The sequence below is a fragment of the Polyodon spathula genome, chromosome 10 (assembly GCF_017654505.1).
Source record: "Polyodon spathula isolate WHYD16114869_AA chromosome 10, ASM1765450v1, whole genome shotgun sequence".
Taxonomy (NCBI): domain Eukaryota; kingdom Metazoa; phylum Chordata; class Actinopteri; order Acipenseriformes; family Polyodontidae; genus Polyodon; species Polyodon spathula.
The window spans coordinates 30812525-30837781 of NC_054543.1; the positions used below are offsets into that span (position 1 = coordinate 30812525).

General features: G+C 37.1%; 2 protein-coding genes across 11 annotated transcripts in view; both read right to left on the bottom strand.

Annotated features, from left to right (window-relative positions):
• The window catches only part of LOC121322083 (insulin-like growth factor 2 mRNA-binding protein 2), a 73329-nt gene extending 66499 nt beyond the window's left edge, over window positions 1-6830 (bottom strand). For 2 of the 8 annotated variants that reach the window (XM_041261592.1, XM_041261591.1), the window contains exons 1-2: window positions 6289-6830; window positions 4914-5001 (exon numbers count right to left, since the gene is read on the bottom strand). In XM_041261592.1, coding sequence (XP_041117526.1) covers window positions 4914-5001; window positions 6289-6463 — 263 coding nt within the window. In that variant the 5' untranslated portion in view covers window positions 6464-6830. The remainder of the gene's footprint in view (window positions 1-4913; window positions 5002-6288) is intronic. The other 6 variants (XM_041261588.1, XM_041261587.1, XM_041261594.1 and 3 more) reach the window with 3 other exon arrangements.
• A 2706-nt stretch (window positions 6831-9536) lies between these two features.
• LOC121322085 (transformer-2 protein homolog beta-like) lies at window positions 9537-17737 on the bottom strand. 3 transcript variants are annotated; one of them, XM_041261597.1, is made up of 8 exons: window positions 17624-17737; window positions 13244-13395; window positions 12855-13020; window positions 12410-12598; window positions 11949-12064; window positions 11677-11820; window positions 10849-10922; window positions 9537-9928 (listed from the first exon to the last, which is right to left on the bottom strand). In XM_041261597.1, the coding sequence occupies exons 1-8, from the start codon at window positions 17657-17659 to the stop codon at window positions 9918-9920; spliced, it is 888 nt and encodes a 295-aa protein (XP_041117531.1). In that variant the 5' UTR covers window positions 17660-17737; the 3' UTR covers window positions 9537-9917. The 3 variants fall into 3 exon arrangements, with proteins under 3 accessions (XP_041117531.1, XP_041117530.1, XP_041117529.1); XM_041261596.1 differs by lacking the exon at window positions 9537-9928 and adding an exon at window positions 10109-10193; XM_041261595.1 differs by lacking the exon at window positions 9537-9928 and having other exon boundaries at window positions 10738-10922.
• Window positions 17738-25257: the final 7520 nt, after the last annotated feature.

Here is a 25257-nt window from a genome sequence, read left to right on the forward strand (position 1 = left end):
ATCATTGTATTATATTAGTGCTTTGACAAATGTTTGATTTAGAAATGCATTTTCAGAAGCAAAGAAAAGTTAGTCACCAGGTTTGCAATGCATTCACTGAGGTCTGAAATAAACAGAACACACTGTACTGTACATAAGAGTGTGTGGGAGGTACTGCAAGGTAACTGGGTGGGGTACAGGGTTTGCTTTACCCGATGAGACAGCTCTCTATTATACCTCTTAATGAACAAATATCGGAATATTTTAATGAACATTCAAAAATTAAAGAACCAAGCACATCTCAGAACTGTTCTATATTTCCAAAATGCTTAAGTCACCTTGCTTAAAAAGCAGGAATTTCCTGCTGTTGCAAAAGAATACAGTATGTGGCAGTCCTTTTCTTTTTAGTAACTGAATTTCCATCACTTTATTATTTCATTCAGTGAAGGCTACCACGTGAATGCTTTAGTAAAGTGATTAATATTTGAAACTCCTCTTTATGCAAAAGAAAAACATACACCATAGAAGGTGTAAAAAAAAACCCAAGTGTCCTGTTACTAGATTAAGGCATTAAGGTGAATCATGAAATGAGAAAATAAAATGAAAGGAATGCCTTTTAAAAACAGCGTTCCATAAACATATTAAAGGGGTGGGTTTACAAAGAGTCTTGCTTTTCCTTAAACCTCGGCAGACCAATAAATCAATTAAGCCACTGATTTCAGTACAAACAAGTTTTACTTGTAACAATGAAATTAAAGTAGATATTTTTTTTTTTTTTTAATCTTCCATGGGCATTTTGTAAAAACCTGATTTGTCTGAAAAAAAGGCTTTCTCGTTCCTTCCTTTCAGGTTAATGAATTAAAATCTGGTTTACATCATAAATGCTGCAAACTTAACACTCGGCTAAGCGCTTTGTGAATATGTTCCTGTGAAGTTTACAGGGAGGTTTACAGAGTCTAATTCCTGTCAAAGTTAACACAGATATAAGCCTTGCAATTTCAATTAACCCAGACAGAGGGTTTACCTTAATACTACATAGATGCACCCTGTAATCGGGCATTGCTGCATATTTGTGTGGTGGTGGTCTTCTTTGAATGCACGACTGCCACATTCCAGACAGAAAAAAATCATCTAGCAGTCACCCAGGAACGCTTTCTCACTCATTAGTTTAGCTAAGGACTAGAGTTACCAATAAAAGGGAGACATTAATCTGGGAAAAATTTACAGAAACAAACTTGGAGTGTCGAGGAGGAAATAAAGCTTAACGTTGTTTTGTAAATGGGGTTGCCAACATTATTAACAGAAAAGCAGAAGCAGAGTGGCTAAGTGCTTCAAACAGATCTACAATAGGCTGCAAAATATTAGCACTACACCACTATGTACAAAGCAGTCCCTGTTGTTTATTCCAGCTGTTTACACAAGGGTGTAGTTGGTACAAGGAAAACAGCAATGCTACAGGATAAAGAAACAACTTAGGTGGACTCTGGAGCCCTTTAATTAACCTTCAGAGTTATTTATCGCCAGTGTTGTAGCTTTGCCAGCTTTATTTTCCTTTCACACAAATACAGCAAGTTGCTCACTGGGGTAAAAAAAGCTTTGATAATATGGCCGTGAATTAAGTCTTAATTGAAGCCAGATATTAGCCACAAATGTGTAGGATATAAGTATCTTGTGTTTAAAAATGGTGGACGCTGTGGGAATGCAGAGATTTACTGTTCCTACAATCTCCTATCTTACTATTTATTTTTTACAATGATCATTAGCACATTTTAAATACCTGTTAGTTATTTGAGACAGTTATCTGTAGAAATGTTGAACAAGCTTTTAAAATATTAACTATGATAAAGGCTAAAACTGCTGGGGTTTTTTTCTGCCAAAAAATGCAGTTACTGGTATTGGTATATGCACAATTGCATTTAAAGTACATGCTGTGCTCAAATGGTAAAAAAGGGAAAGGCAGTCAACATCAGCATTGCCACAATATGTCCAACATTAATGTAGGGCTAATGTGTGGTTTAAATTTAAAAAAATAACTACCAATTTTAACCCCCCCCAAATGTAAATATTACATTTTATAAATTGTACTACACACACACACATTATCACATTAAAAAGCTTTCCCAAAAGGGCACACATTATACATTTTACAGTCAGACACACAGCAGGTTAATATGCAATATAGTAAATACAGTATTTTTGATATATTTATATATTACAAAATAATAAATCAAAAACTGGTTTCAAGGTAATTCTCTTGATTGTCAAAAAAAAAAAAAAAAAAAACAGAACTGTATTTACTGGAACAGACCAATTAAAATATTTATATTGGTTCTACCTGTATTTTTTTCAACATAAACACATCACACAAAATGGTAACTGTTGTATTATCACAAATATCTACTCATCAATTAAGAGCAACGAAACAAATGACTGTAAAAGTGGGTTGCTGTCTCACGTGAAGATGTTGTATAGTAGGTTAGAAGAGCTGCATTAACACTATGGAACATGCATGAGCAATGATCTGAGCTCACACACACACACACACACACTGTGAGTAATCCTATCGCCACCTGGAACAGGCTGGTGCTGTTTGTACCATTCCAGCTACCATTCTTCCTTTTCAAGGTATATAACCATCTTCCCTTCAATGTAACCTCAAACCAAACTTAAACTGGTGAAGACAATTAAACATTTTGAACTCAAAGGACACCATATTGCTTTCAATCCTTTCACTTGTCCCCTTAAAGTCAGCACAAGCAAAATTTTTCAACTTTTGTTTCCAAATTGGAAAATACAAGTTCCATATAATTTGTAACATACTGTGTTTAAAACACAGCATTGCCACATACTGGAAATATTCAGCCTACAGAACAAAACACACTTAAATAAAAAAAAAACACCCTAAGAGTTCTACTTGTTGAAAATAGTGCATTCTATCTGGAAGAGAATTTAAAATGAACACCAGCAAGATCACAATTATGTACTACTGCTGCAGGGCTTTTTACAGAAGCTATGCCTACAGTGGGGCCATGAACTCATCTAACCAATAACAACCTTTATAACAAATAGCTTTGTTAATTTTGCTAATCTTTTTGTTAAGTTGTCTTTATCTAAAACACACACACAATACATATACCAATATTTCACAAAACTGCCACTAAAATTAGGAGTATTTTTTTTATTATTATTATTAAATACAAACTTTTAACACATCTCTACTATTGTAAGGTTAGAATATCATTGCAAATTGACAAACAAAACGATAAGATGCACTTTAAACAATAGAACAGATTAAATGCACTGCATATACAATTGTAAACAAATCTATTACTGTATACAACTTTCTGATAGGAAATTGTATTTCAACTGATCAAAATAATTGTTATAATTTCCTGAAAATGCCAGACCTTTTAACTTTATTTTTATTAAACATCTCTGAATATTTGTACTGCTTAAAAAGAAAAAAAAAAACACCAGTGTGTACCTCAGACACTACTGTTCACTGGGTGTTGTCAATAAAACAGATCTGACAATGTACACACATCAGAGCTGTTCACCAGATTTTTTATTAACTCAAAGATGGATAGATGGATTTTTCATTAACTCAAAGATGGGTGGATGGATTTTTCTAGAAATCGTTTAAATGTTCAGCCTGCACATGTAACGCTTCTCACTCGCAGTACAGCCCTGGCCTGACGACTTTAGCTGTACAGTACAACTTCACAATTCTTTGAGAAGTATCACCGCCTATTGAATACTCGGGTCTCAAACGTCCTGTTGACCTAAACACATCTGTTAGCACTGTGTAAGCAGTTTACTGGACAAACGTACTGGTAATACAGTCTCTTGATATCCCAGTGCATAGAAGACCAGTTATTAAATATCGCCTACTGTACTGTATGTATGTAGCACTATCCTCGTTAATTTACATATATAAAATGTCCTCATATAAATGTTTAACGTCTTAATTTTCAATAACGAAGTTTCCATAGCGATTGATAACTTATGTATACCAACTGTGTGTAATTATTATGATTTTGCTTTTTTAAGTGATCCTAGAGTTTTACTCCCTCTCAAGGACAAACTGAATTTAGAAATAATTTCTGAAAACGTATGTTTTCCATGACTATAAGCAATAAATGTTTTCTGTTGAACAGTATTTACGAGTCCTAACATTTGAATGTGCTGAAATGTGTACACTGATATATTATTTTATTTATTTATTTTTATCGAGGAAATGTTGTTTACAAAATGACACTCTATATAGTCGGTCCTTACGTAAATATTTGAAACCGGATCATATCAGAGATATATCGTAAACTGTATTTAACCTCAATCTCCTTATCCAAATCAATTAAAAAGATACAGAGTGGAAGCAGTCCACTTGCTATTAATTAATGTTTTCATGCAGTTTGCAGAATAGCACTTTTATCAGCTTAGGGAGTTGATCAAAACGTACTAGAATTAAAATGTAATCGTTAATTAGAAAAATAAGAATATTTAGTTTTACATTGTTTCCTTTAAAATAAGTTAATACACATTCTAATTGTTTTTAATAAACGTCAAACAATGATGCATAATCACATTGTTATACACAACAGGAAGCATTTCATTGATCTATTTTCGTTTTAAGAATGATTTCATTTTTTCAATCTCAACCGTTTAAAAATACAAACTGTGCTGCATGAACAAACGGTTCTAAAACGAATGAAATACAATGTCTTCAAAACGTGCAATAACCCTAGGTAAACAAATGCAGGGTTACATAATTAAATAATTACTCATCAGACCAAAAAAAAAAAAAGCATTTTGCCCCCCCCCCCCCCCCCCCCCCCCCCCTCGATGTAGTAACAATAACTCGTTGTAGCCATTTGGAGTACGTTGTGTAGTTTTTTGGCAACAATGTTTAATAATAGCACTCAATAGCATCATACCTTAACTTCTTCGGGACAGAGTAGTCTACCTCAATCATCTTTCCGTGTAATTCGACTTTGCCTGTGTGTGGGGGGAGAAAGAACAATACTAAAAAAAAAAAAAAAAAAAAAAAAAAGAGTTGGCTAATAATGTAGGAAAATAGGAAAGAGGGTATATTAATTTAACTGATTTTTTTTTACAGTAACATTGTTACATTTCACATATATTTACACCTCGAAACAGTGTGTTAAAACTCGAGCTGAAAAACGATACAACTACTAAAAGTTTTTTTGTTTGTTTTTTTTTCTAATTCTGACAAAATACTTGGGGAAGTTGAAGCCCATGTTGGATCTGTAGCCAGTTGATATATATATATATATATATATATATATATATATATATATAATATATATATATATATATATATATATATATATATATATATATATATATATAATATATATATATATATATATATATATATATATATTTACAAAAGCGGCGCCAAAGGGGAGTGATGAGCTCATATTTTAAAACTCACAATGAAGGACGGGGCAGCCATGCTTTCTACTCCCACCTCCCACTTAGCTCGTGAGAGGGATTTTTAGAAGAAAAAATATATAAAAGAGATCGAAAAAGGTAATGATCCCAACAAGCCTCGGCCATCCTCCACCATCTCTTCCCCTATCTCTGGATAAGGCTGTGTGACTGCATTCGGCGCGGTTCACAGGTTAAAAATCTATTTTCCCTTTCGCTGTTTTAATGCAGAAGTGGCCTGGCGCAGCTCTGAAATGAAGTCTCACCTCGTCCCCCAGCTACCTGTTTATTAGCACTTTGCTCCGCACCCCCAGCACCTACATATAGGACACCTCGTAAAAACATGCCCGGGCACTTGAGGAACATGGACTTGGCACCTACTTTCCGGTTACCTTCCCTGTGGCCTTTCAATAAAATCAAGACAAAAAATACCTGAAAAATAATTATGCCTACCCGAGCATCTACCCCATCCCATGTATTTCTATGGGTGATTGCTATGCTGTGCTCATATGAAGGCAGCGGGACTTTATTCGATTTAACATGTTAATTGGAGTATTCTGGGATTTATTTATGATTTTGTATGAATGTCTTCGGGGTATGTGCATGGTCATTAAATGTGTCAGTTGTTTTTTTGTTGTTGCTGTTTTTGTTTTGGTTTTTTTAGTACGTAAAGTACTCCGGCTGACCTCTGGTACTGGGTGATGCACATTTTAAAGAAGCCGTCCCGAACAGGAACACATCTTGTCCTGAACTTCTAGCTCTCCGTTATTTCTGGGTATTTATTAAATGGTTTCATTTTAAGGGACGGTACAGGATAAAACAGTGGAGCGGTTGTTTCCAAAGTTAAGATGCACTTACCAGATAAAGACTCAATTGCTTTAATGGCCCAATTTTGGTCGGGGAAATCCACGAAAGCATAACCGGACTTGAGCAGGACCTGACCGGCTAAAGGGAGCTTCCTCTCCACGAAGAGTGTCTTCAGGTCCTCGGCAGTCACTGAAGGGCTCAGGTTCCCGATGTATAGTTTGTTCATGATCCAAAAGAAAATTCCGAAATGGTAACAAAATTGGAAAAATCCAACAAGAAAATTAATAATAAGGAAAAAAATAAAAAGAGAAAAAAAAATTGCTAAAAAAAGCAGAAATCACCCCCTAAATCCACTCGACCCCCCAGCTCCAACTGTGTTCTTGGCGAAACACTCTGACTGGGGTAGAGAGTCGCTACGACGCTGCACTGAGTCTGTAAGCGCCGCCTCTAAATAAAATCTGACTTAAAAATATCAGGAAAATATTTTGCTACCCGGACGTGTTTGGGGACTACGGCACCAGTATTCACAATGATCTGTCATTGAGATAGCGGCACCAAGATCCCGGCAGTGACCCGGGGTAAATTAATCAGGGGGTGGGATGGAAGTGGCAACAGGATCCTTGATGCAAGCCTTAAATAGAACTGGCCGTACCACTGCAGTGCAGCCAGAGGAAATTGGCTTTTAGGTTTAGTTTCGTTGTTACACACCAAACATGCGTGCAAACCGCAGGGGGGTGATATTAACGTTACAGTTATTATATATTACGAAAAGTAAAAAAGGAAATTCAATAGCTTAAAGGAATCGCCATTGAAAAACAACCGTTGCCTCAACCAGTATTTATTTTGCGTACGAACGCAGTCTGTTTTTTTTTTTTTTTTTTTTTTTTTTTTTTAATCATCTAAATAAAAAGGTGGGACAACTGGCGTTCTAAAACGTTAAGATTTAAACCCTCCACATTGCCTAGGTTCTGCAGTCAGAAGAAAGCCGCTCCAGAACCCAGAAGACAACACATAGAACGTTACCGTCACAGGTAAGAAGTGTCAATCCACATTAATAACAACAATATAATCAAGCCTTGCAAACGGTCAACGTGGGTACGTACTAAGTTGTTGCTGCTTGCTAAACCTGTCAGAATGTGTATTTATTTTTCGCTTGCCCAACTTGTCTGTCAATCGCTTGGGCCAAGGATTCCACATTGATTGAAAGTTGAGGGGGTTGGGTTTGAAAAATGATTGAAGCTTTATCCAGCCAGTCCTGATGTCTAAAAATGTTGGGGTTGGGTAATACCATGCCCAACATGCAATAAACTCCACCCCCTTCACATGGTACTGTAGGTAAACTGACAGCCTCAGGTTGCAGGAAAGCAGCAGCTCTGTCAGTGTTACTGGGTGCTTGTGCGCACAACAGAGTACATGCTTCTACGTAGATATTGAATGAAAACAAAGACGCACAAGTAAGGCAAACTTCTGTAAAGGGACACAGATTCGATACATTGTTACTAGAACTGGTTGCTCGGATCTGGGCAGGATTAATGTGCAGCAGCAGGCTTAGGTATTTCGTTAACATCGTAATTCTTTTTACGGTACTGTTTACTTTTATTGCACATCATACAGCATGATATGTATTATCACCCGTGCAGTGCTTATAGTTAAAACAATGTAGCAGTTTGCGGTCGTTTGTTTTGGTAGGGTAATTATTTTTCCCCCCAAAAATGGATCATGTTTGGTAGCAACAGAACACCTTGGTGACTGAATAGCTGGCATCATAGGGGGCACTGTCATAGCATGTCTAGAGGTACTCAATGCGACCACAACAGTGCACTACGAGATACTGTAAATATGCAACTGGATAAAACCTGACACAAAGCGAGGGAGACACTTGTCTACAATTACACACAATCTAGTTATAGTTATGGCAGAAACTCTCAGCAGCTACAGTAATAATACAAATAATTGTAACCCTTGGTCTTATTTATTGTAATTCCATGACTTACAATAATGTAATTTGTTTTGAGTATATTGGCCCCATTTTATTGAAAAGAGAAATACCATTTATATTCCTGTCCCAGTGTCATGTTTTAGAATATTTTATTTAGAGTATGTTACAGATAGTAATGGTAAAAAAGAAAAATAATTGCACTTGTTAGAAGAATTCACCGGCTGACAGGAGCACTGAAACGAGGGGTGTGATAATACCCCCTGGCTTTGCATGGCTTCCATGATATAGATGAGTTAGTTTTCTTTAATGGCTTTCAGTAAAAAATAGTTCCTGCACCACTGACTTGAAATGATATGGTTCTGTAAACTATTGTGTAACATTTCATTGTTATCCTGACAACCTTTTACACTTGCAAAACTTTAGTCTGTTTCAAAGATCTTTTCAAAATGGCCACTCTAGTGCAGTGATAGTGTAACGAATACTGTCCACATTGTCAAACCAACACTGCAATAACGGTCCATGAGATAGTACAGAACAGAAAAGCCATGGATCATTATTGCTGTTAATCTGACAATGTGGACAGTATTCGTTACACTATCACTGCACTAGAGTTGCCATTTTGAAAAGATCTTTGAAACTGACTAAAGTTTTACAAGTGTAAAAAGTGTCAGGATGTTCACAAGTTACAGGTATGTTATTTTAACAGTTATAGCAACACCTGGACATAAAACGCTGTATTTTTTGGAACCCACTACTCATTCTAATTATGTACTACCCCTTTAAGATCAACAACCTTGGTGTAGTCTTACAGCACTACTTAATCAAATGAATACTACCCATACCAAATTCTGTTAATTTTGAGATCGCGCACGCATCTTCACTCATCGTGCCTTCACTTACCAACATTTGCACCTCAAATACTTGTTACTTTTTTAGGCCATTTCTCACCTCAGTACCCCAATACCATGAAATCTCACGTTTGTTCATTTCCAACTGGTTGCTCTCGGCAGCTTGAATGCAGGATCCAGACAGGCCAGATTTTTTTTTGGCTTTTGCGTAAAATTGAAACCAAGGGGGTGGAGGCACTCACTCAAAGAACAGACAAGACTTAATGTCAATACATACTTATATGCATACAGCCATGTCTCTTGAATTATCTAGATAACCATTTGTTCAAATGAACCTAGCCAAGGACCTTCTATAGCACATCAGTAGTTTTCAAATCCCATCTGGCAAACAGGGTCGAAGTTCACTATTGCATGCAAAACTGGTGTGGTGCCTTGCATTCAATAACCAGCCAAGATTACAAATTGACAGTGTAGAGACTTAAAACAAATACATCGCGTGAATAAAGAAAAGGCACACTAAAAAAGCATCTTTATTGCTTCTTTATGTAAAAGCATACGCACAAGACATCCTGTACTGCGGAAGAGCTTCCATATTTAAATACAAACCCCCACAGCAGCTGACAAATTTACAAAAAGGAACTGCCAGTCACAATTAACAAATATTTATATTAAAAAAAAAAAAAAAAAAAAAACAGCTCTAAACAGTTTGCAACAGGATGAAAACTTGCATCTAACAAATAACATAATTTGTCATTTGTGTGGCTATAACAGATTAGCCCTAACAGTCACATGTTTAACTTAAAAGCCCCCCCCCCCCAAAAAAAAACAAAAAAGGCAGCACAGTCATCTTCAGAGAAGTAATCCCAGAACCATGCTACCGGATAGTAGGATTATCAGTAGTGACCTGTAACAAGAATACATTAAATTAGATGTGGCTTTGAATACAGGCTTTTTTTTTTTTTTTTTTTTTTTTTTTTTTTTTAAGATACAGATTTAAAATCATTTAATTTACTACCAACTTTATACTGTTTAAAGGAAAATTGGAAAAGTGTTTAAAAACATTTTACTCTTACTGTCCATCAACTAAAACTTGGGGCTGCATTCTGATCAGCATAAATGCAAATGCAAGCGCAAATGGCACTTGCCCTCAGATTGTGTGGCACATAAAACTGAGCAGAGACATAAAAAAAAAGGAGAAATAAATAAAAACCATACTGCACTGAAATGGTATTCTGAAGTCGTCTTGCCCCATCATTAACATTCGCCGAAGCGATTCTAATGGGGTCCCAAATAAACAATTGAGTACTGTGTTAAGACCCACTGAAACCTGGTTTATTTAGTGGTGCAATCAGGAACTTTAACAATTGAACACACTATAAAAAGCAAAGTAGTTCTACATAACTGTGTGTGTTTGGACTGACAGAGGAAATCAAAGAAAGAAAGTAAAATAAGAATGACTGGAATGATCGATGGTTATTTATTTCTCTGGCATACTCCATTGCTAAATTCTTGTAGTTCACATACTGTAGTTCATTTAGGAGGATGCCACAATGAAATAAATTTGCTTTATGTATTCATTTAAGATTAGTTACATACTAAAATTACCTCACACAAACCACCATTTCCAACACTTAAATTTACAGTTGAGGTATTGTAGAAATAAAACTACAAAAACAATTCCATAATTAAAATAAATCAATTTAAATCTAAAGTCTTATTTAAATGTGGTACTTAAGGGTTAATTCGATGCAAATATTTTACCATCTTCGTTGAAATACGCCATTAAATTTTGTAGAAAAAAAAATGACTGAAGAAAGTACTTACGTGGAGAGTAGGAACGAGATCTGGAACGGGACCGATATGCTCCACGGCTATAGTAAGGAGATGGGGATCTGCGTCTATGGCAGGGAAAAGCGTGTATGTTAATCATTTCCCCCCCCCCCCCCCCGAATTATATTTACAAATGTAAACATGCCACGCATTACAATAGTTCAAATACAATCCATTCCCTGATTTGTGCAAAACAGATGGGATAGAATGAAATATGCAAATTGGAAAGCTTAAGCCTACAAGACTTGTAATGTGTAAAAAAAAAAAAAAAGACACTATTTTCAACTTGATGGCACCTTATTTAAAACACATGGTATACATCTGGATGATGTGTTTAAAAATGGAACATGTTAAACTCAGGGTGGTTTGTGTTAGACTATGTGTGCAGTGCACGAAGGGACACAGCCAACTGCATGCAGGCAGATCTCTACAGTAAGCCCAGACTGCACGTTTGTCTGTTGTAGCACAATCACTTCATAGTTCAAGGTTTCATAGCTTCATAGTCATGTACTAATCCTTTGCAGTCCGATGTCCAATATCAAAAAGACGTCAAGCACAGGTCTCATCAGTATGCACGATTAAGAGGTATGTGATAACAGCAAACAAGGGGCAACTTTTTGGTGGGTGGCAACTTTCAAATTGGTAAGGAATATCCACCTATTTCTACACACAACCCCCCCCCCCCCCCCCCCCCCAAACAAACACAAGGGGGCACCATAAGCCAGTTTTAGGAGATTTTGTCATCAGCACATTTCTTGTAACTGTTTTTGGAATCTTAAACTCAAGTACTGTCTACTGAATGTGCATAAAAATCCATCTTACCTGTAAGATCTGTTGTAATTATCTCGATCATCATATCGGTCATACCCTCGGTCATATCCTCGGTCATAGTGTTCTCTGGAGCGCCTGGAACCACCACCACTACTGCCACCACCACTACTACTACTACCACCACCACTTCCACCACTTTAACACAGGGAGAAAAAACAAAAACATCAGATTTGCAGCACTGAAAACACCAACTCAGTCAAGACACACCCTTGACTCCAGACCCAACTGCACTGTCCCCTTAACCTCAAATAGATTAAACTTACTATGTTGGCCTCCCCATGTAGATTCCAGGAGTGGGTGTGTGAGGTCTCTTTGTGATGGAAAAGTCAACTCTAATTCTGCGGCCATCAAGTTCCATCCCGTTAGCACGCTCCTTGGCCTAACAGCAGAAAACAGCCATTAGACAATAACACAGAAGAAAGAATAAAATACACATTGCATTATAGGGAGAAACAAATTTTCTACAAAAGCCAATTTATAAAAGACCCACCAACAAAAGAATTTAAAAATAACTTGCAGAACACAGGAATGAGAAGGGAAAGACCTATTTAAAAAAAACAAAAAAAACAAAGTGCCTTCACAGCATTATCCAGAAGACATGAAAACACAATTCTTAATTCTAATGACACTCCAAATCTAACCTTGGTTAAGGCATAGAAAGGAACGATTAGAAGGATGAACACATGAATTACGGTTTTCAGGGTCCACAACTTTGCATACTCACTTCTTTAGAGTCCGCCTTAGTCTCAAAATAAACAAAAGCAAATCCTCTGGAGCGTCGAGACTGCTGGTCATAGACAATGCTTACATCAGCAAGCGGCCCATATTTTGAGAACACCTCCCTCAGGTCTCTCTCGGTCGTATAAAGGCTCAGCCCAAACACTCCAATGCAATTGTTAGGGTCTGGGTTTGCCTATTATGCAATAAAGAAAATAAAACTAAATACCACCTCTAAAGACAAGCTACTGCATTTATCTATTTCTTAAACATTAACATTATTCAGCAACTATAGTCAATCTGGCCACCCCCCCCCACCCCACCCAAAAAAAACCTTAAATGCTTGGTACAGTATAACTAAACAGGTAGTCAAAAATCCAATCATACTGCACCACTGCCATAGTTATCCCTCTTTGGACATTAACACGGGTGGGTGGGTGATGTGTCCTTACTCTGTTGCCCACATGGCGTCTTCGGTTGGACATAGGCGAGTGACTGTGGCTTCGGCGGCGACGGTACTCCCCACTGTGTGACCTGCTCCTGGACCTCCGACGGTGGGATCGAGAACGAGAGCGTGAGCGAGAGTAATGTCTGCGGGAGCTGCGGCGAGATCGAGACCTGCAGAAGCAAGAATACATTTAAACCGAGTCCTTACACACACAAGCAGAATGCGCTCCTCTCCTACGCAAACACCCCCCCCCCCCCTACTTCACTGGGAATTTTTGTAAACGTCAGGACTTCTACAAATACTGTTAGTACCACATAAATGTTAGTACCACATAAAATAGCAAAGGAGGACATCTGAAAGCTAATGGAGATCGTTTGTTGTGCATCAACTGACCTGGACTTGGACCTTGAGCGGGACCTTGACTTAGACCTGGAGTGGCGGGAACCCTCCTTGGAACGGGACCGTGCTGGCGAATGAGCAGGTGAGCGGCTGCCAGACTTGCCCGATCCCTGTGGGCTTACACTCCGGGAGGCAGAACGAGACTCCTAAATTCAAGCAATTTAGTTTAGCAAAACACAAGCAGAAAATATACATTCAATTAATTCTTTACCAATTCTAAAAGGCAGTCATTTTAACCCGTTACAGGTCAATCCCAAAAAACTGACTTTAAATGCAATGGCCCGGACACACAGAAAATAACACTGAACATGTGTATTTAGGTATATGCATATAGGAGGACCAAAAGTTATCAGAATTAGCCTGCAACAAGTCTGGGTTTTCTTTAAATAAAACCCAGCTGAAAATAACATTATAAAAACATATGCATAATTTTAAAGGCTAACTATTTGTTAACTGGCAATACAGCTACAAAGAAACTAAAATTTAAGATAATCCCTTATAAAAGTAGGAAGAAACCCTGTATATCATTGTATTATAGATAATGCATGCACTCTTATAAAAAAATATATATGTATATATACACAGGGACACAAACAGACTAGTAATTACTTAGCGCAGTGCTTTCTTATCCCAGATTACTTCTGATCTTAACTTCATTTCTATTTCTTTTCTTCTTTCTTCTGTTTCAAATTCTGACTTCTTTCATCTTCCCCATTTCTCACACTGCAAATATTCTACATGTGGGAACTTCTTTTTTTCTTATAATTAGCATGCATTCTCTTTTCTCTCAAATTCAGCTTCTCTTATTTGAGCTTCAAATTATTCTTAATAAAAACTTGTCATTTGACTTCTTCCGCATTTCTTCTTCCAACATTAACCTTAACGAAAAAAGAAAAGGATGAAGCATGTATAAACTACAGAATTATAAAAAGGCAACCAAGATCCCATGTCAAAATCTACTTCAGGGTATCTCAGCAGCACTATATTTGACCCATAAATACCTGTTTAACACAATGAAAACTAAAAAACTATACACAAAATGAAAGCAAGTACTGCATTAAGCACCAACCCCAAAACAAGTACCATTTCAATAATTTACAAAGGGAATGCACACTTCATTCAGAAATTGACTGCGAAGATTTAAAACTAATTATTCTTCAAATCTTGGGCAACCGTTCTGATACACAACTTTTTTTTTTTTTTTTTTTTTTTTTAAATGTACTCTCCACAACACCATTAAAATACTTCTGGTGTCTGCACTCTGCTCATTATACATGTTTAGAAACAGTATTTGCGGGTTCTTAAAAGCAAATGTTAAAACTTTAACATTGCCCCCACTGTGCAGCTGGGTAGATCTGCAGTTTCATTTCTCAAATCAGTGATTTTTAATTTTACTTGGAAATGTAAACACATTCACAGAACTCAAAGGATTGCCCAATCCACTGATGTGGTTAAAACCTCAATGTGTCTGGTTAGCACGCAATCTACTGCTCCATATTAGATACATTAGGAATTAAATAGTTAGAGCATTATTCCATGAAATATGTAGAATGTTGACATTGTGACAAAATGACAGTAAGCTGATCTTTTAAAACAAACATCTTCGTGTCTAGATGGCTCTTATACATACACACTATATATATTATATATACACACATAACATTCTAGACCACGTTTACCACAATTAATGCAAAATACAGGGTTTTGTATTTATTTATTTTTATTTAAAAACTTACTCCAGCAGATGAAAACTTCTTAAATTACTGAACCATGTCAGCTTTTGATGACCTCTGATTGGATTCCATGATTCAGTCAGTTTAACGGTGTAATTAATACTAGTAGTCAGGTCATCCCCTCTAGTCCCTTTCACCTGAGGGCAGCACTCTTCAGCCAGTGGAGATGTACACTGGTGGATATCCAAGACCTTATAAAACACAGGTGGCCATAGGGAACCTGCTTTTACCCAGTTTTTTTCCTGCTACAGAGGAAAAATCAAATACCAAGCAGGAAGCATGAGCAGACTGTTCTATGAAAACAGTGCTACATAAATAGTGTCCAGGGCACCACTAAGCTGTGGACACCTTTGCATTTGTGCCCAACTGGGCACACAAGTAATTCTTCCAAAACTGGTTATTAAAACACGTTTTAAACATTAACAGTAATATAAAAGTACTGACTCCTTTCTGACTAGTAAAATACTGTTGCTTGCTTAATATACTTCTTGCTTTGTTTGGTATACACAATACCTCAAAGTCCAGACAAGAAGAGCAAATTCACTATAATGTTAGACATGTAAAAATCTTTCAGGCATGGCCATTTTGCTAGCTATTGTGTCCGGAAGGCATAGACATTTCTGGGCAGAATTTAGCACTATTAAACAGGTGCCACAACGAGGTTTATCCGTTTGCTGAGAGTTTACATTCCATCCACAACCTTTTAATACAATATCCCTGATGTTCTGGCTCAACTTCCAAAAAAGCTACTTTTTCAGGTCAAGCATACCAGATATCAAATACTTTAAACGCCCCAATTTCTCACAAGCTACACAAAAATGAGTGGGTGTTTTAATAAGATTCCACTGCTTGTGCAGTTTAAAAACAACCTCTTATTGTATCTACTTAATATGGTGTTGTATATGCACTTTGTTGCTGTGTGTACACAACAAATAAATAAAACACAGGTCAGCACCAGTTTCAGAGCAGACCCTAAACGTTTTTTCTTGTGCTAGAGGTCCAGAAAACAGGAACGTCTGTATATTACAAATATACTACAAACTCACTAATGTTGAAAAACCTATATTGGTTTAAGATCTTAATATGCTCAGCACTTTGAAAAGGTTTGGTATTTCTTGGAAAAGTTAATACTATATCGTACGTAAATCCCACCATATGCATATATTTCCTGCAGCCAAATGAACTTACTGTAATAACTGGAAATTCCCTATAACTTGGCATCAATTAAAGACCAAGGTCCATGTTATCAAAGCTTATAACAGTCTAATACCTGCGTCTTCAGATAATGTACACAGAATTCCACCCATCTTCTGTTTTGAAAGCTGGAATTCAATCTTGTAAAGCCGTGGGAAAAAGGCTTAAGGGGTATTCGAATTCGCACAATTGTACAATAAATACATTTAAAAGAAATGCCTAATTTTTCATATAACAAGTATCAGAATTTTAAAAAAGTATTCATACCGTTTAAAGGGTAGTGAAAAATTGCTTATTCAATCTCCGATTACCAGATATCATAAAATGTATAGTCACAATAACACAAGACACGCATTTTAAACATTTGATCGCGTTACTAAGGGGCATTTGGAATGTTTCATACGCAAAATCTTAAACCTACCTTCACGCTTGTCACTTGTAAAAATCACGTACTTCAAAATAAACCTGCTATTTAAAATCCACATTGTAAACAGCCAAGCGTGTGTTCTAAAATATTACTTCATTGTATTCGCGTTTGAACCATGACAAAGCCACAGATTTTACTGTTACATTACTACAAAAGCGAGGAGGCAGAACGCCTTATGTAGGTGGAGTAAAACATTATTAAAACCTTTTCATGCTTGGCGACCTCGTAATGGGCCGTAAGGAAGACAAAAAGCATGATAGCCTCTATTAGGATGCAATTTTCCCCCCCATAAGAAATTAAATTTAAAAAAAATAAACATATCTAAACTACTTTTTTTTTCAGCTATTTAATGCATAAACGGATTAATTTGGAAATATTTCTCATTAAAGCAACAAGAACGTTTGAACACTTAGTTTGGTATGAGGTACACGCTGAACGCGATTTAGTATTTATAAAACACGAATTCCTTAACCTACAATCAATTCATTTAAATAGATGTTTATTTCAAAAACAGAAAGCAAAATAAAATACTGCGGATGCAGCCTTGCTTCTGTCCAGCCTGCGATACAAGCAACTGCGTCTCCGGGAGACCATCGGCGTTTCCTACATACAGTACGGTATATAACAATAACGTTTTATGTCAATGTTTTAAAAGACATGACGTACTAATTTATATTTATAAAAATATGTGCTTTACTTTTTGTATTACTTATTATATTAACTCGTTTCGGGCTTCTATTTCAACACGCGCGGCCCCGCGAATGCATATCCCTCCCCTTCACCATTCGTTACCCTATCTGAAAAGAGCATCACAAGATTGATCGGTCACACATCCAATCAGGAAACGTGGAAAGCCACTAGAGCGGGTGCACGAAGAAACTTCTAGATGCTACTCGGCCTTCGGAAATGGCGGACTGAAAAACGTACGACTTCTACAAATAAAAGCGAGAACATTTCGTAAAATTCATTTTTCTCCATAAAACCACATACACGTCTTCCAAAATAATTCACTTTACGCACCCGCTCCACATACTCCTTATCCTCGTTGTCGCTCATGGTTGATGTTTTTTGCCAAGACGACAGCTGCAGACAAATTATATTCTCCTCTTTCTCTCTCAAACCACTGCGCAAAAGCGTGATTGGCGGAAGTGACGATTAAATTAAAACAAAGTAGCGTCTGCAAAAGTGACGTAATTATTTGATTGAAAGAGGCTGTTACAATTAGTAACAAATAACGTTTAAAGGATGTTAAAGGTGATTTCCCTTACAAAGATATTGCCTTCAAATTAATAATTAAAAAAAAAAAAAAAAAAAAATCCCACCTTTACAAAAATTTTGTTTAGCTTGTCGTTTATGTTACCTGTCCACTGCGCTTTTGTAATATATATATATGCTGTGAATAAAAAGTGCAAAGGGGCTGTGCATTTTTTACAACACATCCCATTAAGCATTTGTAGAAAGTACATACAAAAAATAGCAAGTCATTAATATCTTCAAATTGTGTGCTGTGATTCTCTCTGAAACACCCTGTATGTTTTGGCCATGTCTTGTCTCAGATCATGCATTTTCTGAGATTATAGGACGCATGTTTTTATTGATGAATATTTATTGTTATACTCTGTTATTACTTTGTTCGTCTTGCGTATGTAATCATTAATTGTCGATTCATTCATGTTGTGTTTTACTGGAAATACTGGTACACACAGTATAAAAAAAGCAATTCATTCATGTTGTTTTACTGGAAATACTGGTACACACAGTTTAAAAAAAGCAAAAGAAAGAAATAACTCGTTTATCTTATCAATATTTATGAAAGGAGTGTTATCCCATACTTAAAAGAAAACAATGTTATTAGTTTTTATATGAGGTGCTCCTTAATGTTATTCTCTCTTTTTGTTTTCTTTGACACTTGGCAATTAATGAGATTTGTTTCCCATTCACATCCTGACTGACAAAAGCTTTAATGATCCAATTAGATTTGATGCATAGCTGCTGCTGTGGGCGGATGTGCCTATTGTAAAACAGATCTAGATTCTCATTGTCATGTTTCATCAGATATCTACTTATATCTGGTTTGCTGAACACCTTCAGCACTAATGTCAATTTGATAGGCCTGTACCCCGCCGGGAGAAGCAGGGTTGGATTTGTTTAGAGCCCTGTTCATTATCTGGGAATCTGCCGAGAGATTGCATCACTTATTTATTTTAGGGATAACCCAGGGAGATTTATCCATGGCCTTAAAATCCAGCTGTTGTTTATCCTTTTACAGGGTTAAGGTTGATCAAATCAATGCCTAAGTAACTTTATGCAAAGGCATAAACAACCATGAACAACCAAAGGAAACCCAATTCAATATGTTCAGTGTCTTGCATTAAAAAATAAATAAAAATGTGTACAGATATAAGTATTTGTAAGTATTTTTTTAATCTTTAGTATACTACCAGAGCGATCTGCAGTTTTTAAATGGCATTATCTTTGTCAGGTTTGTTGAAGTAGTTCAATTGGCTTCATGAGATTTTGATTAAGTACAGATGTAACTCTTTTTTTGGGGGCCTCTTACCCAAAAGGCAGACATTTAGTTTTCATTGTTTTAAGTCCGGTGCATAATTAGCACTTACACAAATACAAAGTTATTATGAAGCCAATAGCTCAATTCATAATTGTAATATACCCCCTTGAATCTGTAGGCTTCTCAGAGTTCATACCATGCAACATAATTGAAAATTAGAATTAGTCATAAAAGTAAAACCTTTGAGAAATTCTCACATGTGGTTGTCTGTTGAGCTGCAAAAACTGATAGCAGGTGCCTCTATAGTGCGCCAATCACCTCAAACTAATTATGGCTAATTACATCATTTCCTGTTAGCACCAGGACAAAAAGGCCTTTTACCTGACATCCAGCTGTTTACAGCTATTTTTTTATAACTATTTTTATCACGAGAAAGCGACTGACACTGCCATTAAAGTCACGCTACCGAAAGGACGTCCTTTTGTTGCTTCATGATGTATTCGCTTGACAACGTCACACAGTCATGACTGTGGAGTCGATTTTCATGTGCACGTAAACTAAGCCAATGCCTATATACCATTTTGCAGGCTGAAAGCATGAGCTTTGTAACTGACAAAATGTTTTCAGATAAAAGCATTTCAAGTTTTAATATCAAAAGATGAATGGGCTATCGTATGTTTCTTCATTCGCAGCATTTACAATGTTTGCCCACAATCAGCAATTTAAGAAATTAAATTCCCAACATGACCTGCTTTTTTTCTAGACTAGAGATGCTGGGCCTTATTCACAGAAATTTAACTCACAAGTTGTTTAAAGAATGCTTTTAAAGAGTAAAAAGTTGGGTTATGAAAAATACAACATTATACATTCCCACGTGTTGCTACAACTGTTAAATAACCTACTTGTGATTTTTCTTTTCAATGTTAACATCGCAACAACTTTTTACACTGTTTTAAAGCTCTTTTCAAAATGTCCACTCTAGTGCACTGGAGTTAGAGAGCTGTCCTTTAAATCACTGCAGAAAAAAACTCAAAACATAACAGGTGCTCTGGCTTTTCTGTTCCGTACCACATCACGGATCATTATTGCTGTGTTACCTGTTTCACAATGTGGGCAATAATCCTTACACGATCAGTGCACTAGAGCAGACATTTTGAAAAGAGCTTTGAAACAGACTTTAAAGTTATAATTCATGGATGATCTTTTATGAGTAAAAACAGCATTTAAACAACCCCTGGGTTAAATCTTTGTGAATGGGGCCCATCATTCTTTAATCCTCCCACATAGCTAATACCACAGGTCGCTGGGGGTACGTCCTATTGTGCAAGAACGGGTTTTTCATGGGGATTGACACAGTATTCTAATTGGTCGAGCTAGAGCATTGTATAATCTTTCATAGTCTTGTTATCTAGACACTTAGCCAGGCAATCTATAAATATGCAGGGGTCTGCTGTTGTGAAGAACACAGCTCTGCTTTAGCAGGAATAATATAATATAATGTATAACAACTGGTCTGAAGTGCCTTCAATAAACTCCCACAGTTGTAATGACTGTATTTGACGGTTTACAGGACGATGGTTTGTGAGAATGTCAGCGGTTTTAGCACTCTGACTCATCTGTCTGTCCACTTAAAGCTGCAGTATCCTGTGATGATGGCTCAATTTTACACAGAAGTATAGTTCCACGATGGCTGTTTATTGTATATATGTAAAGAACAAAGATACCAGTATCATTATATTAGATTAAGAATGTCAGAATCCCACCTCCAGGATACTGGTAGTAGTACTGCTGACAGAAAGAAAAACAGAAATTAACAACAAATGCCTGTACACACCCAGTGATATAACACCACCATGATTCTGTAGGTTATGAACAGTCGTAGTAGTAATTTGTTTAAAAAAAACAAAAAAAAAACAGAATCAGTGCCTCTAATTTGAAACAGAAAAACAAGTTTCAAGTTAATCACATGGAGTTAATCACTTCAGTTCTGTGCCTGCTGTTTAAGCCAGTTATCTACAAGATCAGTTAACTTGAGGTAACGTGTACCTCAGCTGATGGCTTTGGCTGTCACAATTGTCGCAGGGCTGCTTCTGTCTGTCTCACTTTTTGTTCTGCTTTTGTTCTGTCTCCAGTTTTGCCTCTGGACCATTTTTTATAAAATAGCACACAATTGCCATCTGACTAAAGAAATATAATAGCGGCACTTGTTTTAGGTGGGATTCTGTACATTTAGAAACACTAAAGAAACTTAGTAAATTCAATGACAAACATTTCAAACAAGTCTTTTTTAATGTCTTCAAAACAGGATTCTATACATTATGAAAAAGCAACTGGAGATCTGAGTTTCAATTCTGGATATAATAGATATACAATACTGTTCTTTTTTCCACTCTGTCACATTTCAGCAAACCCTACAAATCCTCATAGCTCATATCTTTTTGCCCTAGGATTAATCTGGTACCTGTTCAATGTTCAACCTCCAAAACCACAATAAAGCAGACTAAAACTGAGCTCAGAATTCTAGGTGTAATCTCACCAGTTCATTATACAACCCCACTAAACCTCTCAAGATGTGTACTCTCCACTTCCATAGCCACGTATTCTGTTTACCATTGTTATTGCCCCTACTTTTCTAAGACTGGCATGCCACACTTTTTATTAACAGTAGGTCTGGCCCTGCTCCAGTGCTGTCAGTTTATCTGATAACTAAATTGATGTATTATAAAATTTGAAAACAACAACATTCCATCTGACTCTGTCAGTGCTGTGCAAGCACATATCCTGGCTAGGTTGTTTGCAAGCAGCCTGGCCTCTAGATCCTTCTAGGCCAGTGTGGTGCGATACGAACTGTTGTTGTCCAATGATGCCCACACAAGGAAGCCTTCTACAGACCAGGAGGGGGAGTTCTGTCTGAAGCCGCAGCAGGAGGGGGGCTCAGTGTTGTTGAGACTGGCTTTCTAGCTAACAGTGATTGAGGTACACAAGGCACTGAGTCATTTTGAAAGTTTGTGGTGTAAGCATTTCTTATTACAGATAAAATCACGTGTTTTGTTTGAAGACTTATTTGAATCTCTGCAATAAGCTGTTCTGTAGATGCATTGTAAAAATATGGCATTCTTGTGCTAGATGTGCAAAAATATAACATTTTTTTCAGTTTTCAAAACGAGGTGTCTTTAGTAAACCAATGTAATGGGAGAGCAAAACTGGTAATACACTGTAAGGGGAGCGCAGGTCATGAAAATAAGTACTCATACTCTACATATATGTACATTTTCTCTGTTTAATTCATTCATTCATTCATTTTTTAACACTCCTATCATTGAACAGTTAAAGGGTTAACTGAATTTGGTTTAAAAAAAACAATTTAGAAAATTAAGATAGAACAGTATTTTAACATAATATGCTACACAGTTTTTTTTTAAACAAATTTAATTAATTCATGGTTAGGCTGCATGTTTACTGCATGTTAATATATTTTTGTGTGAAAGTCTGGTAGAAAAATAATGAGGGAGCGCCGATCCCATGATTTATTATATGTTTAATTCCCAATTAGCTGTTTTATTGCATTGTGTTAGCTTTAGCTGACTGGTGGCATTTCTATAAATATAGTGCTCAAATAAATAAACAAATGGAGCACAAGCTAGATATCAAGCAGCAACCATGACAGCATGACATTTTATCATAAGGATGAGTTTACCTTTTCAGCGCTATCCATGAACAAAGCACCCTTTTTAAGGAATGATGCTTCTACTCGTATTCTGAGAATTATCCTGATTATTATTAATCCTTCCAGTTGATCAGTGGCAGACATTATAAACTCATATCAAAGGTGGTTCTTTCAGAAGTTCAATGTGACAGAAGTGAGACGAATACAATAATCACAACAGCAGTGTAAAACTAGGAACATACAACTTAGATGCAGGATGGATCAGTAGAATGATATCTATGATTGTACAGCAAGTGTATTTCCTTGAGCTCTGCCAGTTGAAAGTGGGTCTGACGTGTCACAGAATGTGTGGGAATCACATAAGTAAAAAAAAGAAAGGAGACCCTTGCACGATCTTAAAGCAAATATGAAAATTATTATTATTATTATTATTATTATTATTATTATTATTAGCAGTAGTAGTAGTAGTAGTAATAATAATAATAATAATAATAATAATAGGAGCACACCTTTATCTCAAACTACTTTAACCTTTTAATCTTTTCTGTATCCCATTACAGAATTGAGACAGAGGAACAGTGCTGGTAAGCCCCCTCACAGCATACCTCAATCCTCTTGATCACTTCCAGCCATTCAAGCAGAGGCTGGCAAATACAGTAGATGCCGGTTATAAACAACATTTTCCCAGGAACCAATCCCGTCCCATAGACTTTAATGTTAATGGAATTCTGATATTAGCAACTGCACGCTCCTCATTGACAATTTATTAGTAGTTGCCAGTGCTACAGAGCACACTTGCTTGATTTATTTGCATGCTTCATGTAGCTTTTATAACACACTGACTTCGCAACTGCGTATATTTCTGGTGAACTGAGGCAGAATCATGGCTTGAAACTGGCTACAAAGCTGCACAGAAAATTGAGATGGATTTACAGCGGGAAGTGGTACATTTTTTATCACTAACATTTAAAACACATGTATTTCACTGATGTATTTGTACAACTACAGTTTATATCGTTGTGCCATACAAATACACTTGAAAACAGGGGCTTTTCACTTATTGGCAACTTTTGGTTAATGATAACTTTTTCCAGGGAACCGAGGGGTTGTTAATAAGCGACATTTACTGTAGTGCCAAAGTGGGTGGTTGTTTTTCTGGACTAATGCACATGATTCAACTGGAGAGGCAGGAAAAGCTAGAAAATGACCCTGCTGGTACATCTAGCCAGGCTTATTATTAGTTACTATAAGTCTACAATAAGGTCCTGTTGCCTATTAGAGATGTACAGTAATACATAATTAACAGGGTGGATGGACCACAGAGGGTTCCATACAGTAGCAGTGTCTCCCTCAGGGAGCGGAACAGCAGCAGCCAGCTGAACATTCTCGAGAGAAGGAGTTCAGCCACATCAGACAGAGATCTCCTTGTAAAACCTACCTGTGAGGTTGCATCTTAACACATTGATTCATCCATGATGTCTGTCACTAAGAAGAATCTTTAGCAGTGAGTCTGCCAGCTCTGAGGCTCACGTGTTAACATAAGCTGCACACTTGTGAAACGTTTCAAGGGATAAAATGTTATAAAAGGGCATCTCAACCCTACAGCATTGCCAGGACAAGAACGCTTAATATACAGCACTAATAAAAATAATTTATATACAGAATCACAGTACGCCATGGAAGGTGAACTGTAGATGTACCCTCAAACACAAGTAGTCAAGTGTGTGTGGGGGGGGGGGGGGGGGGGGGTGGCCGTGGTTGAAGTTTAAAAACCTGAAAGCTTTCTCCCCCTTGACTTGACGTGCATCCAACAGAGCCAAGCTGTAAAACAGGGCTCTGGCAGCCCACAGTACTTCCTCGTTGGAAATAGTGCCAGGCATCAGCCTGGAAACGCTGTTGCTGGCATTGACCACATCAAGGCTCTCTGTCAGCATGCAGCCCAGGTGCCAGGTCCTCTCCGGGGCTATAAATCAGCCTGATTGCTGGGTTCACTCAGCTCCCTCTCTCCACTTCCAGTGCACATGTGGAGGCATGAGGACTGCAAACCCCACCGGCAACAAACAGTTTTGGGGGCGCACTTCACTCCACCTGCTTACCAGCTCATACTGCCGGCATCCCACTGTTAAATGAAGCCCTGCTGGAGTTTCTGGGGCAGTATTGATTGCTGCTTAGATAGATACCCTGGTAATAACAGCTTTCTGCTTGTTGACAGTGGCCCAAAGATTCTGTCTCAAAAGATGGTGGTATAAGCCAGATAAGCGCATTAAAAGCTCCCCCCTTTCTACAAGAGCTTTGCATTATAGGGGTTTCTGTCATAGCATGCCAAAAGACTCGGTGGCCGCTTTTTCCTGTAACGTCTGGTCAACAGAAGGAAGCAGTATGACAAACATAGTTTAAGGTTCTCACTGTTAACACAACAGCGCTCTATGCTAACCTGTTCCCCGTGGAAACCAGTTACTACCCACTAAATTGTTCTAC